Source organism: Cryptococcus neoformans, chromosome 2 (assembly GCF_000149385.1).
Source record: "Cryptococcus neoformans var. neoformans B-3501A chromosome 2, whole genome shotgun sequence".
Classification (NCBI taxonomy): Eukaryota; Fungi; Basidiomycota; class Tremellomycetes; order Tremellales; family Cryptococcaceae; genus Cryptococcus; species Cryptococcus deneoformans.
The window spans coordinates 635,892-651,706 of NC_009178.1; the positions used below are offsets into that span (position 1 = coordinate 635,892).

Genomic DNA, 15,815 nt, shown 5'->3' on the forward strand with positions numbered 1-15,815 from the left:
ATTTCTGAAAAAGAGCGTTGCCATAGTAAGCTGCAGAGACTTTATACACAGCGACAGAAGAGTCATGACGCACAGAAGTTCTTGTTAAAAATGAAATTCAAATTTGACTGCTGGGACCAAGTTTAGTGGTGAATATCCAACCAATGTGGATCACTGAAAATGGTGAGTAGGACACCGTGGAAATTCCACTTATTTCTATCGCATATAGTAGTGGAAAGGGTAGCCGTCGACCATGTTGACCTTCACAGCACTCCGCCCCATGAAAAGAAGGCAGAGCGAGTTAACGACAAAGGATTCAAATTAGGCATGGGTGATACCATGTCGGCCGCGCAGATGGAAGGGATTGGCGGACAAAGGACTCATATCAGTGCGTGAGCCAAACCGTGTTGTCTCAGAGCAACCCGAACTGTCAGAGCTGCAATATAAAGGATGCGTTTTTGAACCTGTCGAGAAATGAAACGAAGACAGAAGTGTGAGAAGGTTTGGCAAATCAAGAATCGAATGAAGCAGACTGCACGGCATGATGGTACGTACGTGATTTCGTCACTCGCGTCAAATTGAACAAAGGCTCGCAGCATGCCAGAACGTTGCTAACCATATAGGAGTCATGCTGTTATAGGAGAAGATGCACAATTAAGCAGCCCAATAATCCATAGAGTACATCTGAGTGTAAGAGCCTGACTGCAAAAAAAATTATATGCAGCTTAAAGCTTAATTCATGCATGACCATGAACTATAAAAATAACAACATAAGCCCTACATATAAGTCAATAAACGTATAAAAAGAAAGATAGACTAGAGTCGGTAGTTGACGGGACACGCGGCCGGTAAGAAGTACCTGTATGATAAAGGATCAAGGTATCGAAATGCAATGCTGATAGAGTAACATGAAGGTATTTGAAAGCGCGCGTCAAATTGTTATTGTCGAGAATGATTGTGTGTGTGTATGTAATAAACTGCGATTGCTTCGCCGTTCCTCCTCTCTTTTCTCTTGCTTCTTCTTTAACCTCTTTACCATCCGTGAATCCTATAACTAGTGTCCATGAGATTGATCCTCCTCCATTCTCTCTTCTCCCTCCCTCCTTGCATACTGTTACCATCTGTTACAGAGCGGATCATAGTTGGCGCTTGTGGTTGAGGCACGTTCGTCCCTCTACTACTCTGACCGGATTCCAATATTCCAGTTGACTGTGTCCTATTGATACCAGACAACTCGTCATCTGTACCAACACGCGTCAGGGGGCGAAGAATATTGCCTCCACCTAGCACGTTGGGTGCTGGACGGCGTCTTACGTCCGGCGCGGGTGGAGGAAGACCGCTGGCATGGGATTGGGAATGAGTAGAGACGTCTTGCGATGATTGAGAAGTTTGAGCAGTAGGTTGATGTTCAAGAGATTGGTCTTGAGCATACTGCGTCAAGTTTACAGCAGAGTGATGGGAAGGCTGCATAGAGGGGGCGGAACGTTGGCGATTAGCACCTCCGGAGAGTATCCGCGATAAGCCGCCGGACGATTTCTCCCTCTCCAAGACGACGTCTAGTTAATCACATCAGCAAATACGCAATATTTGGCAATAGGCCATTGCTTACTTCTCCTCAATGACTCTGACATCTCCGCCATGATGATGTTTCTCCTCCTTGTAGTAGGAGTCATGGGCTCAACTACTCCGAATTCATTGAGCCTTGGACCAACTGGCAAAGCCTGGGCTACATTTGGAGAGGCCGCAGGGGCAGGCTCTACATCAGGCCGGTCCTCAACTTCTGCAGTCTTGACTTTTGTTTTAGTTTCTTGTCTGGAATTGAGGGCTGCCAATTTCTGACGTGTTTGGGTGGTGTTAAGATAGTTGGCGTCATCATCCTCGCTGTCTTCGTTCTCGCTTTCCAACTCAGCGCTCGCCCTGGCCTTCTACAACCAAGTTAGGTCCGAAAGTTTGAAAATGATTCTCAAAACTTACCGATTGACTTTCTTGACTACTTGCCTCATGCTTTCCAGCAACCTTAGAGATGTGACCAGCAGGAATGGTAACACTAACTCCAGTTTGGACAGGCATGGCGGCGGCAGATTTGCTGCGGAGCAATGATGGGCCTGCAAAGCTTGGCGATTGGGCCAAGGAGGTCAGTTGTCCATGTGTGGGGGAATTCCGCAAAACAGTACGAGCATCATTGGATGCAGATGGCTATACAAATGGATGAGTTCACTGAAATATTTTGTTTCTGAACAGAAAACGCCTACAAGATTAACCATACTAGCTCCACGTTGTAAAGCAGACGCTAGCAATCCGGAAGAAGGTCTTGTACCAAAAATTTGCTGCTTAGCAAACATCTCTCGTTTCCTCTGTGCCTCAAGTCTAGCTTCGATTTGAGCTCTTTCAGCAGCCGCAGCTTGTCGCTCCTTCTTGGACATCTTCTGTAGCGGCGTGGGTGCAGGCGGAGGTGGAATGGGTCGTGTCATTGCGAGATGTTCTCGGGAGCGATCACCGTGCCAAGATACTCTTCGGCTTAAAACGGCACCGATGTTGGGTTGTGAGACTGACCCACGACTTGGTCTCGGGCGAGAACTAGAACGGCGCCGGTTGGGATCTTTATTTTTCCTTTCACGGTCATCCTGAGGTGAAGGCGCTGGCAAGGGTTCTTCCACTGGCTCATCTTCAGCGATTTCCTCGGCTTCTTCCTCGTCAGACCAATTCTCATCATCTTCTGGCTCATTTTCGTCGTCCTCGTTCACCTGATCCTCGTCTTCCCAGCCACTTTCTTCTTCTTCCACATCCTCTTCTTGCTTCTTTGCCATATTCTCTGCCGCTTTTCGTTTTTCAGCTTGAAATTTGCCTCGCATGGTTGTGAGGGATATATGCCGCTTATGAGATACGTGTGTAGAATCCCTACGGTGGCTGGTGCTTGCAGATGAAGAATCACCCGAGCTCCGCCGTCCATGTTTTGTACGGGATGGGGGATTGAGAGCTGCGTTTGTGACAGGAGATGGGAGCGGGGAGTCGGATGCGCTCCCCTTGCTGGGACTTGATTGCACGAAAAACTTGCGATTTCTCCTTGGAGAACTTGCGTTGTCCCTATTTGCTGTCATGGGAGATATTGCCACCCGTCGTCCTGTTATATTTATTTTTGATGACGAGTTTTCATCTTCTTCAGCCTCAACCTCCTCTTTCAACACCGGGGGAATTTCGCGCGACGGGAAGATAGAGGCGTTGATGCTCCCACCCAAACTACCCACCCTACTAGGCGCTGGTGTTGGTTCTACGAGCCGAATCTCTACACCGTTGGCAACTGGTGTTTCTGGTACCGAGATGGTAGGCACCCGGGTTTGTGGCAGAGCCTTTTTAGCGTCTTCCACCCAGTCCTTGAAGCTTCCTTCGCCCTTTTCAACCAATAACTGTAAAGCGCCACCGAATGTCCGGCGCTCGACGCGGGTAAAATAAGAAGGCTCATTGGGTGTCTGTATAGATGCGTCTGAGGCAGATCCATGGGATGAGGCGGATAGCCGGCGACCAAACGACGCATGGCGGGGTTGGCCCCAATGCCTGAAAAGGCGTCACGATCATTAGCATCGACGGTGAGATGATGAAAGTCGATGACTGACCTCCATGCAAGATTTTCAAGGCGTTCGCCGTCTTTCACAAGATCGGCCGCGCGGGTGATCACTGGGATAGGTTCAGCTCGTTTCTGCTTCGGGCAACATGAAGAGGACTCACCGTTCCATATTTCGCCGACGCTGTTTTCTTCACCGGGTTCACCAACTGCGAGTTCGTCGCCTAAGGCCAAGGCAGGGGGTGCGAGGCTGAGAAGAGGAACATGGCGAGATGAGCGGACTGACGTGCCGGAGGGGGATGGGAGAGAGGGGGCGAGGGCAACCATAATGTGGGGTGTGGCGGGTAAGTTGTTGAAGAGATGTTTGTCTATCGTCTAGCAGCAAGGACCCGGTGGGACTAGAGAGGACGCCGACTCATGGCGCGGCAGCGTGTAATGCAGTGGTCAGGTGACGATCGAGTGCTAGTGCTCGTGGGAGGCCGTTGGAAGGATGTTATGTGCTGCTGCAGCGAAGCCGTGCGCTATGCGGGGCCGATGGGGTCGAAAGGATGTGTGGTGGCTGATGGGCCAGACCCGACTGCCGGTAGGTTGCTGAATGCCGGACGCAGATCTCGAGCCGGAACTAGCGGATGGTCTTAAGAAGGCTGTCCCGTGAACTTGTGACGCGGTAAACTACTACTACGGCTTATGGAAAGGTGGTAGTCGTTCTATGCAACTATTATCCTATTTAAGACTTTTTTCGTCTTCTGATGTAAGGGACCACGTCCGGTCCAGGAGGTAGCCACGCAGCAGGGGCAACAGGGAGCCAAATTGCTTCCGGTTATTTGAAGTCCACGCTGCCTCGCCACCCGCCATCGGAGAACAGAAGCCGCTTCCGTGCCGTCGTTCGCAAACAGCAGCTAACAGCCAATCGTTTACCGGCTACACTCTTCCGCCAACACGTTTAATCATCTTTTAGAGCGAGTCATGGCCAAACTAATCGAGCCCCATTTATGATTTAAATCCGACGAAACTTAAAAGCATTCATTGTTATTACCCATTATCAAAGGCCTTTCCTTCCTTCTCTTTGCTGGTGACTGCTAACTTAAACTAATAATCGAGGGTCGAGCAGTCATGCACTAAATAGCTCTCCCCTATATACCGCTCAAACACCGGAAAATCGATGATCGCCGTGTTGCCAAGCCGGGTCTATGTATCAATAAATAAATCACCAATTAATGAAAGGAGCCAAGTGATCTGCTGATAGTAGACAAGATCCAAAGCGGTTCCCACAATACGTAGTAGTACGTAAGTAAGTTGTACAAGATAACCGGATAAATACGTACGCGTACCATATATTCATTCAAGTACAGCGTATTATTGCAGAGTGCAGTAACGATTCTTTCACACGCGTTACTTGCTGCATGATAGTAACGATCACCTTCCTTTTCCCTCATTCGCTGCCTCCTGCTTCCTATGAGCATAACGCGAGCTGTAAAACCGATAGGTAGTCCTGAGTATGTGATCACTCTGATTATTCCAGAAAACAGCTACCCGAACAACTCCACTATTCCCGCCGCCATCATGTGCGTGCTGCTGCTCGAGATTGTTATACTACTTACTACCTGCCGCCTGCGATACAAGTGCGAAAATATGTAGGCATATGATTACAAATCAACAGAGTTTGTCAGTACATCACATAGTTGAAAAAGGTTAATCTAAGGTCGATTGGCTCCTTTTTACAAGTTCCGACACCTGACCAAAATGAGCACAGCAGGAGGTTTGATGAATTGGATTTGCTTTCCCAACAAGATCTGCTGCCCCGGTCATTATGTATAGTCCTCCACTGATGTCATTAGGCGTATCCTCAACATGGGCAGTTTTTTAGGGTATTATGTAGCAGCTTGAAACAACTTACTGATTGCCGGCTGCAGTTCTTAATTCACGGATCGATGAAATCATGATACCATAGGGCATGATGATGCTGCTACGAAGCAATTTTTCTTCTTGTTGTTGGTAACTCCAAGTTGGACGATTATATCGGTTGCTGTTTAGCTACTACCCAGCGGTACGATGCTGCTTGCACCAATAATCGCGGATATTGACGGATGTCGATTATCCAATCCCATGGTCCGGTCTGAACTCCGTGACTACTTTTTTTTCGGGATGCCGTATGATGGGAGTTTTCCGTTTATTGTGACGACGTTTTGACAGAACAGAAGACGGAAGACAGCGAGGTTGTAATGGCGCGCTACGCGCTAATAAACAAACTAGGCGGACATTAGTCGAAGGGAGGCGCTCCAACCGATAGGGGTGACGCATCTGACAAAAGTCTACTGCTTCCCCTTCAATGGTGCTGTACATCCCATCAAACGCTGATCGGTCAACAAGGATCATGGAAATGAAATGGTAGGGACATCCACACATCTCAAGGGACAAGATAATAATCAGAGTACTATTACCAATCTATGTGATGCAAACATACATGTGAATTGTTATAAAAATATTACTGCCATGCTAAACGATGCTCTCTACATGTCTTCAACACTCCATTGATTATGCTCGTATTCTCGTCGTGCTCTCGTGTTTTGTGCCTGGAAGTACTTCTTTTCGAAACCATTGGAACGATCTGGCAAAGTGATCAGCTTTCATGCAGAGAACGATATGGACGTAGACGGTACTCACCTACACCGTCCCATCTAAACCCAGGGGCAATACCAAACCGGTTGGGTGCCCAGGGGCCTTCGTATTTTGGGCGTCTCGGCCCTTTCTTCTTCTTTTTCTATTGAACGAAGAGGAAGATGTCAGTATGCAACGGGGCAAAAAGCAGAATCGAATCAATACCTACCGTCAAGAAGGCTGCGGCTGGATCATTCCATCTTTCTTCTTCCTTCATTTCCTTATTCATTCTCACGTCATCCTTACTTCGACCCACATCTGCCTCGGCCATCTTCTTTTCCAATCGCCTTCTTTCCTCTCGGTCCCTCCGCTGTACCATACCTTTTGTCCATTCTTTCCTCTCCGCTTCTTTTCGCCGTTCTTCCTCCTCCCTTATTCTCTCCTCCTCCTGACGCTTCTTAACATCAATGATTTTACCAGTGGCATCACGATGAACGGTTTCTGTGGGATCTGGTCTTTCTTCACCTTCAGCAGGAGACGGTGAGCGCTGCTCCGCCAGCTCCCTTTCCGTATCTTCTTTCAATTGGGCTGCTGTACGCAAACCACCACGGCGCTTCGTCATTTGTACTGGAGCTGAGGCTGCAGGCCCGTCAATATCTGGCTCCTCCTTGATATCGGGTTTGATATCTTGCGGGGATGTTGGCTCAGCTTGCGGTAAAGGGAGAGCAGATTTATTGGCAACGGTCGCCCAAGAGGATTTAGATCCCTTGAAAGTTGCCAGATCTTTCCCGATCACTACGATGAAGTTAGACACCCCTTATGCGCAACTGAAGATAAACAATAGTGAAGAAACGTACCAGGAGCATCATCTTCTTCATCCTCGTTTTTACTCCTGCCCCAAACTTCATCTTCGTCTCTCAACATTAAACCACCGGAGGCTTCAGCTTTGACTGATCCACCAATATAATCTTCATTTGTCTGTTGCTTTTTCCGCTTCTTCTTCAGTGTGGGATCTGATGAACGGGCAAGAATAGCGTCCGCCTTGGGCCCGGACATGTACCTAGAACACGTCCGCACGGGTCAGTTATTCATATGGTTAGATGTGGTGGCACGTACTTTGCGGCAAGATATGCCTTGAGGTCTGACATGGCGGAAATGATGCGAATGGGACGTAAAGAGTGATCGAGAGCAATGTATCGTTATCATGGCGGAAATAATGGGTGTTGACGATAGGGGAGGATGCCACTCCGCGGTTGGGTGGCAAACACCGGCAAAGACCGCCTTTGGTGATGCGATGAGCCTGATATCAGGGCGATGGAGGAGGGACGGGTGGGCAATTCGATGCATGCTTTCTGACAAGTTTCCCCTACTGCGGCCGGTACATAGTGTCAAATACCACAAATCCTATACCCTTAGTAACCAACACGGATCAGAAAACCCCCATATGCCCCTTCCCTCCATACATCCTCTTCCTCCAAACCCCACAACGGGCCACCAGCCACTCGCAAGCCTGGGTGGAACAAGGTCAACTATACACCCGCCACCCGCGAGTACATCCAGCGCTGGTGTCAGCAGAGAAACGCTTAAAAGTCTTCAAGATGTCTACTGGAGTGATGACGAGGTGCGTGCAATGTCTTAGAATTGCTGGACGGAAAACAGACGGGGGGCGTCATGGGGACGCGTTCTGTCATGTTCGGCAACAACACATCGAGATGTAGATCGTTTGGTTTTGATCCTCATTTTCACAGAATGGAATGTCATTATAAGATACAGTCTCGCTAATAGTGCTGTAGGATGACCCCGATTGTTTGCTTTGTGCAGAACCCCTCGATTTGTCAGATCTTAACTTCAAGCCTTGTCAGTGCGGTTTACAGATCTGTCAGTTTTGTTACAACAAGCTGCTTTCCACCGATGCTCGATGTCCAGGCTGTCGTCGGACATATGATACAAAGGCTGTCGTTTTTCAACCTGTTGACTGGGAAGAGTAGGTCATCTGGACGGTCTTTCCAACTGATCATCCTGCTGATTATCATGTTACCATTAGGGTAAAAAAGGCAAAGGAGAAAAAGGCAAAAAAGGCAAAAACGATCAAGCAGTTGACTGGTATTGGTCGTCGGCATCTCCTTGGGGTTAGAATTGTCATGAAAAACATGGTATATGTTGTAGGCATGAAACTTCCTGCTATAGGCGACGAGGTAAGTCAACATAGTATAAATCCCTGTTTCGCTGCTCATAGATTGTCGCAGGCTTTATCCGTGCTTCGGTCCAACGATTACTTCGGTCAATACGGCAAAATCTCTAAGCTATACCTTGCAGACACGAAATCATCAACCTCCGTTCCGTCTCTTGGGTCTGATAATTCTGATTCAACTGGCATATATATTGTGTATATCCGACGAGAAGATGCCGCTCGGTGTATCACTTCCCTGGATGGGATTCCTGCTCCGCAAGGCCCTCCTGGTGCCGTTTTGAAGGCGTCATACGGGACTGCGAGGTATTGCGAGACATTTTTGAAGGGTGCAAAATGTGATAACTCGAACTGTCATGGTCTGCACGAATGGGGAGGCGAAAGCGACACTTTCACAAAAGAAGACATGGAAATTGCGTACGTACCATGTATTATGGAAGTAACCATTGCTGAGCTCGATGTAGCTTGACGCGGCCGTCGGAATACGATGCAAGACAAAAGCAGCAAAGTCAGGCTCAACCACAACAGACAATTCCCTCTCTGTCATCCAAAATCGCTTGGCCCAAACCTTCAGGCGAGGACGGTCACTCAGGTGAGTTTTTCGTCTTTTGATATCTGGTAGTTCTAATGTGATTAGTTTCCTCGGCAACCGGCCTTCCAAGCGCTGCCAGTTGGGGAAAAGGCATCGGTGCAAAGATATCTGGTCGCGGTTCCGCTGGCGCCATTGCCCGACCAACTAAAGCTAACGGCCTTTTCCCTCTCAGTAAAAACAATGCCTCGTTCCCTCTCCCTACGCCTTCACCTACAGTCCCAATCATCATTAAAGAGAAGAAGGAGAAGAAGTCTGCTACAATGGCCAGAGCTCGGAGTACCGATTCAACCCAGAGCACTACTCCGAGTAGTAATCAGACATCGCCCAAGAGAAAGGCCAATGCTTTGCCAAATTTAGCGACTACAAAGTCAACTACTTCATCTGCTCCTGTGCCTCCTTTATCGCGAAATATCGTACCCTCAGCATCTGCCTCAGTCCCCGTCCTCGCCCCTTCATCTCCCGCTCCTGCTCCCGAAACGGAGCCTGTCTCGGAAGGCACGGACGGGTCTGCCGACGAACATTTGTCGGCTGAGTCTGATGCTGGCCCTTCGTCCGAATCCCCGGCCCCACAGACGCCCGCTCATATCATTGAAAACATCCCTCCACCTCCTGTATCCTCAGAGCCCATCATCATTCACTCTCCTTATCCTGAACCTGTCATATTCCCTTTCCCCGCGGACGACAAAGACTTCGCGTTCGTGCTTGGTTTGGACGATAGGGAGCTACAGAGAATGCAAGCACAAGCGGAAGGATACGAGCCTAGCCCATTCAGCAAGACTCTCGAAGGATTGGCTGAGCTAGGTGTCCATGCGCCCGAGATTCCTGATTTATTCGTTGCACCAACGTCTCCGCCAGTTGACCATTACTCTGGACTGTTCAGGCCTTTCGAGGCTGACGAACCTTCCCCGGCAATGTCGAACGATACGCCCGGACCTTCACGCATTTCTGAAGATGACCACAATGCTCAACGCACTGAATCTCGGTTTGGTTTCGCTCGAGGATCAGTCAACGTCTCTGCCCAAAGTCCTTTCAGCAACGGGCGACGTAGCGTAGCAGATCTAAATTTCCGGGATGGGTGGTATCGCAACAACGACGCGTCTTTGTCCTCTCATGCTCAACATGATGCTAACAACGGAGCGTTCGCTGCTCAGATGAACAACAATTTTTCGAGCAGTTATGATTCGACCGCTGGAGTAACAGAGAATGGATGGAATGGCGAATCAGTCTACAGTGCCTCGCCCTCCCTGCAGAGGCAAAATGTGGCGACAGTCGGATTGCATGGATATGAAGTAAGACCGAGCGGAAGGCTGGAGCAGACGCTGTTGCAAGGTCAATATATGCAAAAGGGAATAAGAGATCGAGAAGAATACGACAATAGTAAGTTTGGGCCGCACTTGGCTATGATAGAATATTGACCACTACAAGCCCTTTTAACAATGCTTCAATATGGCAATCCCCCACAATTGTTTTCATCCCAACACCACCAGCAGCAACAGCAGCAGCAGCGTGTCATCTTCTCTCCTGATTCAACATCTCATGCTTTACAGGAGGATGGACCTTTTCAATCTCCGATGGCTTTCAGCCAATTGCAGCAGGCTCAACAAACACCATTGCAGCATCATCCGGATGCAAGACAGCTGATGCAAATGCACCAAAGGAGAGGTCAATCACCAGCGCCCATGGCTGCTCATGGTGGGTTTTTTTTCTTTCCTTCATCTTCATGTCGTATATGCGCTACCTCTAATGCGTGCTACTAGGCTACCGTCGATTCTAATCTACTAAATTCTCATTGTCGAACCCCATCACATTATTCAATCTCTTCAACGCCTTCACATTCACGCTTCTATTCCCGCCAATACCAAATTTCCATCACATCAGTCTTTTGACTTTGTTTTAATGCATGCCACAGTTGGTCACTTGAACTCGTTTGTAAACTTCGTTGCCCTATACGCGGCTCATGAGAAGATGATAACGCTGCGACTGGAGAGATTCCCCACCATTTCTATTTGCAAAATGGTTGGAACAACCTCAGTGACTAATATTGTTACTCATTTGTAGATATTTCTCAAAAGTTCGTTCATTCGTCCAACCATCATATTCTACGGTACAAAATATAATCTGCTCAACATATCCGTACAGAAATTCATTTATATTCCAACAAATATTTCATCAGGCGCGTAACGGGCAGAAAGAATCTTACAATGTCGTTCTGTGGGTAGATCCACGGTTTCTCTGTGCGATTTTTCTTATTCTGCACCAACTCTCTCTCTTATTCCCGAATCCAATTCCACCTCTTCATCGAACTCGTCGGCAAGATCACCACGAGTACCATTGCTGTCGGACGCAACCAAGCTACAGATACCGAAGTTGACGAGTGACATACCAACCATGAAGATCCACCAGAGCCTGCCACCCATGACCTGACCATCCATCGAGAATGCAAAGAGAGCAGAGACGGAAGAAGGCCCGATGACCCTAGCCATACACTAACATCTGGCGTCAGTATATCTGGTAAATGATGGGGCTATAGTGATATACTTACGCCCGCAGCTGTGCCGATCCCGTTGATAGCCCCAAGTGCAGTCTTGTCAGGGCTGGCATAGTTCACGAGTACCATCAGGAGGCTGGAGCTCATACCCACGACAGTAACAAACATCAAGTAAAGATTCACGCAAATAGTCGTCGGCCATGCTCTTTCTTCTGGATAGATTACTGGGTGATAGCGGTGGTGACTAGTCTTTGTGTCCGGCACGTCTTGAAGTGGTGGAAGGGGCGATTCCGTTGACATAAGAACGTTCCGCAAGAGAGGCATAAAAATCCAAACCAATGGCCAACCGAGAGAAAGCAGCTTATAAGCAAGTGAGACACCGAGTAATCGGCGAAGACGGTTGAGAAACAAAATCTGACATGTGATGGTCCAAATTCCATTAATAGCCATTGCGATACCAATTGCTGAAGCCTGTAGCGGCAGCAGAATGGTCATCAACGAAGTCCTGACCTGCTCGAGATACATTACTTGTTTGCTACATTTACTTACAGACATGCCTAGTCCGCTACATAAAGATAAATCAAATATCAGTACAATCCCTTGTACTTCGTTTAATCCAAATGGCATACTGATTTCTGTCAAAGAAAAATAATAGCACTGCTGCGTTCCAGGCTCCTTGAACAAATCTAGTGAGTAAAGTTCGTCAGGTTATCTCATATTCGATAATGGGATCTGAAAAGGAGCTTACGAATTCAAGAAAACAGTAGCAGTCATAATTTTGACTTTTTTGAACCTCATTAGTTCCCAGAATCCCCACCTGGTTACTTTTGCTTGTTCAACATTTTCATCCACCAGTTCGATTCCCTTCCTCAATGCAAGAAAGTCCCTCGTATCGGAATCTACTAATGTTTCCGTTTCTGACATCAAAGACGCTGTTGAAACCTGCCTTTCATGGTTTGAGGTTCTGCTAAAAGAAGAAGGAAGGACCCAAGATAGCCGCCGTGATAGCCTGCTGTCGATAAAGAATGAAGAAGATAACGAGATCGGGGGAATTGACAAGCCTGGTAACGATTCCCGATAAAAAAGGAGCGAAAACAAAATACCTAGAACCGTTAACCCAGCTCCGACCAGGCAAGCTAAAAGATGGGTCAGATTAAAAAGCTACTGAAACAGAGTATACACGGACGCAATAGATATGGATAGCTTTGCAATAGATATACCGAGCCGAACCACTCGGGAAATCTTTCAAAAGGATGAGACAACAAACCGCCCATGGCATTCCTATTTGGATGCATGTAGTCAGCGACATTCTCGATTGTCGATCATCCGAATTACCCGATCATAGATCCGACCGTCCAGGTAAGTCCGTACATCGCAAAAGCCTCTGTGGAATTGCTCTCATCCGTGATATCACCAATGGCTGCTTTCACCACCTAGCGGCTCATTACACCGATTGAAGACCTTACGATAATTTCTAGGACTCACCGCAACATTGCCATTGAGCGCTCCATTCAAACTTCTGAAGAGAATCATCATCCAAAAGGAACTGGCTAGACCACTAATGTTTGAAGCTCAGTGCAACCCTATACGATCTCCATTCGGTGCTGGTAACTTACAACAGGGATCCAGAGATAGCGACCCCGGTCAATCCCAGCAGAAGCACAGGTTTTCGTCCTATACAACTGTAAACTGTGAGCTAAGACACTGTCTAGCATAGATGTAAACCTACTCTGACAATTGAGCCCAATGGTATACCGTAAAGAATTGAACAAACGCAAAAACTGATTCCTGAAGCGAAATGAGATTGACATACCCTGGCCTCTCAACTCATTGGAGAAACTGTGTCTGACATCGAAGACTCACCACTAAACCCGAATAGAATCCAACGTGATCAGGATTATCTGTGACTTGCAGTTCCTCCACCATTTGGTTGATGAACGGGAAGATCACCGTGTAAGAAACTGTCACATGGGAAGTTGTTAGGTCTATGTCCATCGCAGATCACGGGAAAGGGTCGGTACTTACTTGGCTCAGCTAGCCTCACAACCATAAGCACTGCAATTTGAGTGATAGGTAAGGGGGTAGCACCATCCAAAGATCGTGTAAGCTTCAACATATTTCCCTTGCCCGACTGCTTCTCTGGACGAATATGGAGCTTTTTGAAAAGCGAGTGCAAGCAAGTGGTATATCGTAAAGCCGAAATTTTGAACAGGAAGGAACAGTATTCTAGTAATGACAGGCTTGATAAAAATGATTCTGTTTCGCAGGAGATGGGTAACCCTAACTATTAATAACGGAAACTGTAGGGCTTGATAACTCGATAGGGCCTAACCGGATAACGACAGGGTTTTTTTGTGTGGTCGTCTCCTGATGATGCTTCGTAGAGAGATAGCCTCTGTTAATAGTCAACCATTTGCTGATCGATCATTTTGGGATGGACGAACGTACTTTTAAGATCAACACTACAATGATCCTTACTTTGGAACCGAGTCAATAAATTGAAAAAGAATGGCATTCGGAGGATACAGAAGTGGTGAATGAAAATATTGTGCCACTACTTGTCTGTCGTCTGACACATCTCACTTTAGCGCTACATTATCCTATTAGATTCTTTTTTTGAGCACACGATAATGCAATTTCTAATATGCTCTTCTCCAATGAACAGTTGGCTAGATGGCATGCAATACGTCCAAAAGATGGTACCATGTGATCAGCATAATGTGAACCTCCTACGGCCCGATCAGTGGTATTGCAGCGTATGGCGGCTGATAGTTCTATTCTGGTGGCCAGGCCCACAAGCTGTTCCAACTTTGTCTTTCCCCGGTTATTATCCTGTTATCTCGAGTCATACACCAGCGATTCGATCAGTTTACGTGGGGAATTTCTTGGGGTGAACGAAGCTGAAAAGCTAAATAAGGTGAAATGATGACGGGGCCGGAGAAGGCCGAAGGTGGATCAATTCACCGACCACCGATCGCCGATCACCCGACCAGGTTGCGTCTTTCGGAGAAAAGCAGTAAATTAACGAATAGAAATGGAAGGTGGAGGCTCTCGGTGGAGGCAAGACCGACCGAAGCAGCAGCTCCAACCATTAATCCACTTTCTCACTACGATCCTCTAGTGATACCAGTTGATAATTCCTTGAACTCTTATCAATCATGGCATGGTTATCAAGTGGGCGCACCAATGTTGAAGTATGTCGCAACTCTCACATCGGCCTTCAAAATGCATTGTCACTAGAGTGCTGGGTGCTGAACGTTTTGCATTACTATTAGCTTATTGAGAACATGAAAAGCTCTGGCTTAATTCACTCTTCTCGGGTGGCAGCTGTGAGTCTGTCCTATTCAAAGCTCTGTTCAACATGAAGCCTACCTATTGTACTTTCCCTCTCTTGTAGGCTATGATGAAGGTGGATAGAAAACACTATGTACCACTTCGTACATTTGCCTATGAGGATTCCCCTCAGTAAGTGACCTGGTGTCGTTATCAACCTTTTTACGAACGTCATTATTTCAGGAAAATCGGATTTGGAGCAACTATATCCGCTCCTCACATGCATGCTCATGCATGTGAAAACCTCCTTGAGCTCCTGCCTCAGACCCAGAATGGTGGGGAAGAGCCTCCTCGGATCTTGGATGTGGGAAGCGGATCTGGTTACTGTAAGCTTCACGCATTTCTCTGGTTAGTCCATATCAAGCTCATACCTATCGGTAACCAGTGACGGCCGTCTTTCACTATCTATCACCCAAGTCTCTAGTTGTTGGCATAGATCATATTCAAGGTCTGGTATCTCAATCGATACGCAACCTTGCCGATGATGGAGTCAAAGTCCTCGACAAGCATAATGTTGAAGGCGGGGGGGTTCTGATGCTTTGCGGTGATGGGCGAAAAGGATCAAAAGAATATGCTCCCTTCACGGTCATTCACGTTGGAGCAGCTGCTCCAGAATTTCCTGACGAGTTGGTAGACCAAGTGGGTTAACTCTTTTCGAGACTCCCGAGGTGTAGACGAACCTAAACAACGTTATCTATAGCTAGCCAAGCCTGGGAGGATGTTTATTCCTGTTGGAAAAGGATCACAAGGTTTGCATTTTCCTCAGAACTTTCAAGCAAGATTTCTGATAGACGAGTTAGATGTGTGGCAAGTCGACAAGTCAGCTAACGGTGACGTGACCAAGAAGAAACTGTTTGGAGTCATGGCAAGTGCAGTTTAATTAAGGCCCGTGCATTGCGCTAATGGTAGATATGGCGAAAAGTATGTTCCCCTTACGGATGCTGACAAGCAATGGCAAGAATGATCATTAAATGTGTGCGGCCATTGAATATCTTACGGCATGAGTGCGTAATATTCTGTATTATTATGAATTGACTGTTGTGTGAAGTACAAAACATGTATCAATTTTTTTGTTAAT

General features: G+C 47.3%; 5 protein-coding genes across 5 annotated transcripts; 2 read left to right on the forward strand and 3 right to left on the reverse strand.

Annotated features, from left to right (window-relative positions):
* Positions 1-1,011: 1,011 nt before the first annotated feature.
* CNBB2380 (hypothetical protein) lies at positions 1,012-3,865 on the reverse strand (the record flags this gene model as incomplete). The annotated part of the gene is made up of 6 exons (XM_772160.1): positions 1,012-1,535; positions 1,589-1,904; positions 1,954-2,175; positions 2,232-3,531; positions 3,591-3,651; positions 3,703-3,865. The coding sequence occupies 6 exons, from the start codon at positions 3,863-3,865 to the stop codon at positions 1,012-1,014; spliced, it is 2,586 nt and encodes an 861-aa protein (XP_777253.1).
* A 2,183-nt stretch (positions 3,866-6,048) lies between these two features.
* Positions 6,049-7,284, reverse strand: CNBB2390 (hypothetical protein; the record flags this gene model as incomplete). Its single annotated transcript, XM_772161.1, has 5 exons — positions 6,049-6,146; positions 6,203-6,299; positions 6,366-6,931; positions 6,994-7,196; positions 7,253-7,284. 5 exons carry the CDS (start codon positions 7,282-7,284, stop codon positions 6,049-6,051), a joined length of 996 nt encoding a protein of 331 aa, XP_777254.1.
* Positions 7,285-7,580: 296 nt separating this feature from the next.
* Positions 7,581-10,690, forward strand: CNBB2400 (hypothetical protein; the record flags this gene model as incomplete). Its single annotated transcript, XM_772162.1, has 8 exons — positions 7,581-7,757; positions 7,930-8,120; positions 8,181-8,331; positions 8,383-8,741; positions 8,789-8,916; positions 8,962-10,293; positions 10,342-10,608; positions 10,674-10,690. The coding sequence occupies 8 exons, from the start codon at positions 7,581-7,583 to the stop codon at positions 10,688-10,690; spliced, it is 2,622 nt and encodes an 873-aa protein (XP_777255.1).
* A 472-nt stretch (positions 10,691-11,162) lies between these two features.
* On the reverse strand, positions 11,163-13,520 carry CNBB2410 (hypothetical protein; the record flags this gene model as incomplete). The annotated part of the gene is made up of 13 exons (XM_772163.1): positions 11,163-11,402; positions 11,459-11,914; positions 11,954-11,969; positions 12,034-12,090; positions 12,153-12,306; positions 12,392-12,540; positions 12,635-12,685; positions 12,740-12,837; positions 12,890-12,962; positions 13,021-13,086; positions 13,134-13,192; positions 13,268-13,365; positions 13,430-13,520. The coding sequence occupies 13 exons, from the start codon at positions 13,518-13,520 to the stop codon at positions 11,163-11,165; spliced, it is 1,608 nt and encodes a 535-aa protein (XP_777256.1).
* Positions 13,521-14,562: 1,042 nt separating this feature from the next.
* CNBB2420 (hypothetical protein) lies at positions 14,563-15,701 on the forward strand (the record flags this gene model as incomplete). The annotated part of the gene is made up of 8 exons (XM_772164.1): positions 14,563-14,598; positions 14,680-14,733; positions 14,802-14,869; positions 14,921-15,063; positions 15,123-15,376; positions 15,438-15,486; positions 15,538-15,602; positions 15,660-15,701. 8 exons carry the CDS (start codon positions 14,563-14,565, stop codon positions 15,699-15,701), a joined length of 711 nt encoding a protein of 236 aa, XP_777257.1.
* Between the last annotated feature and the right edge of the window lie 114 nt (positions 15,702-15,815).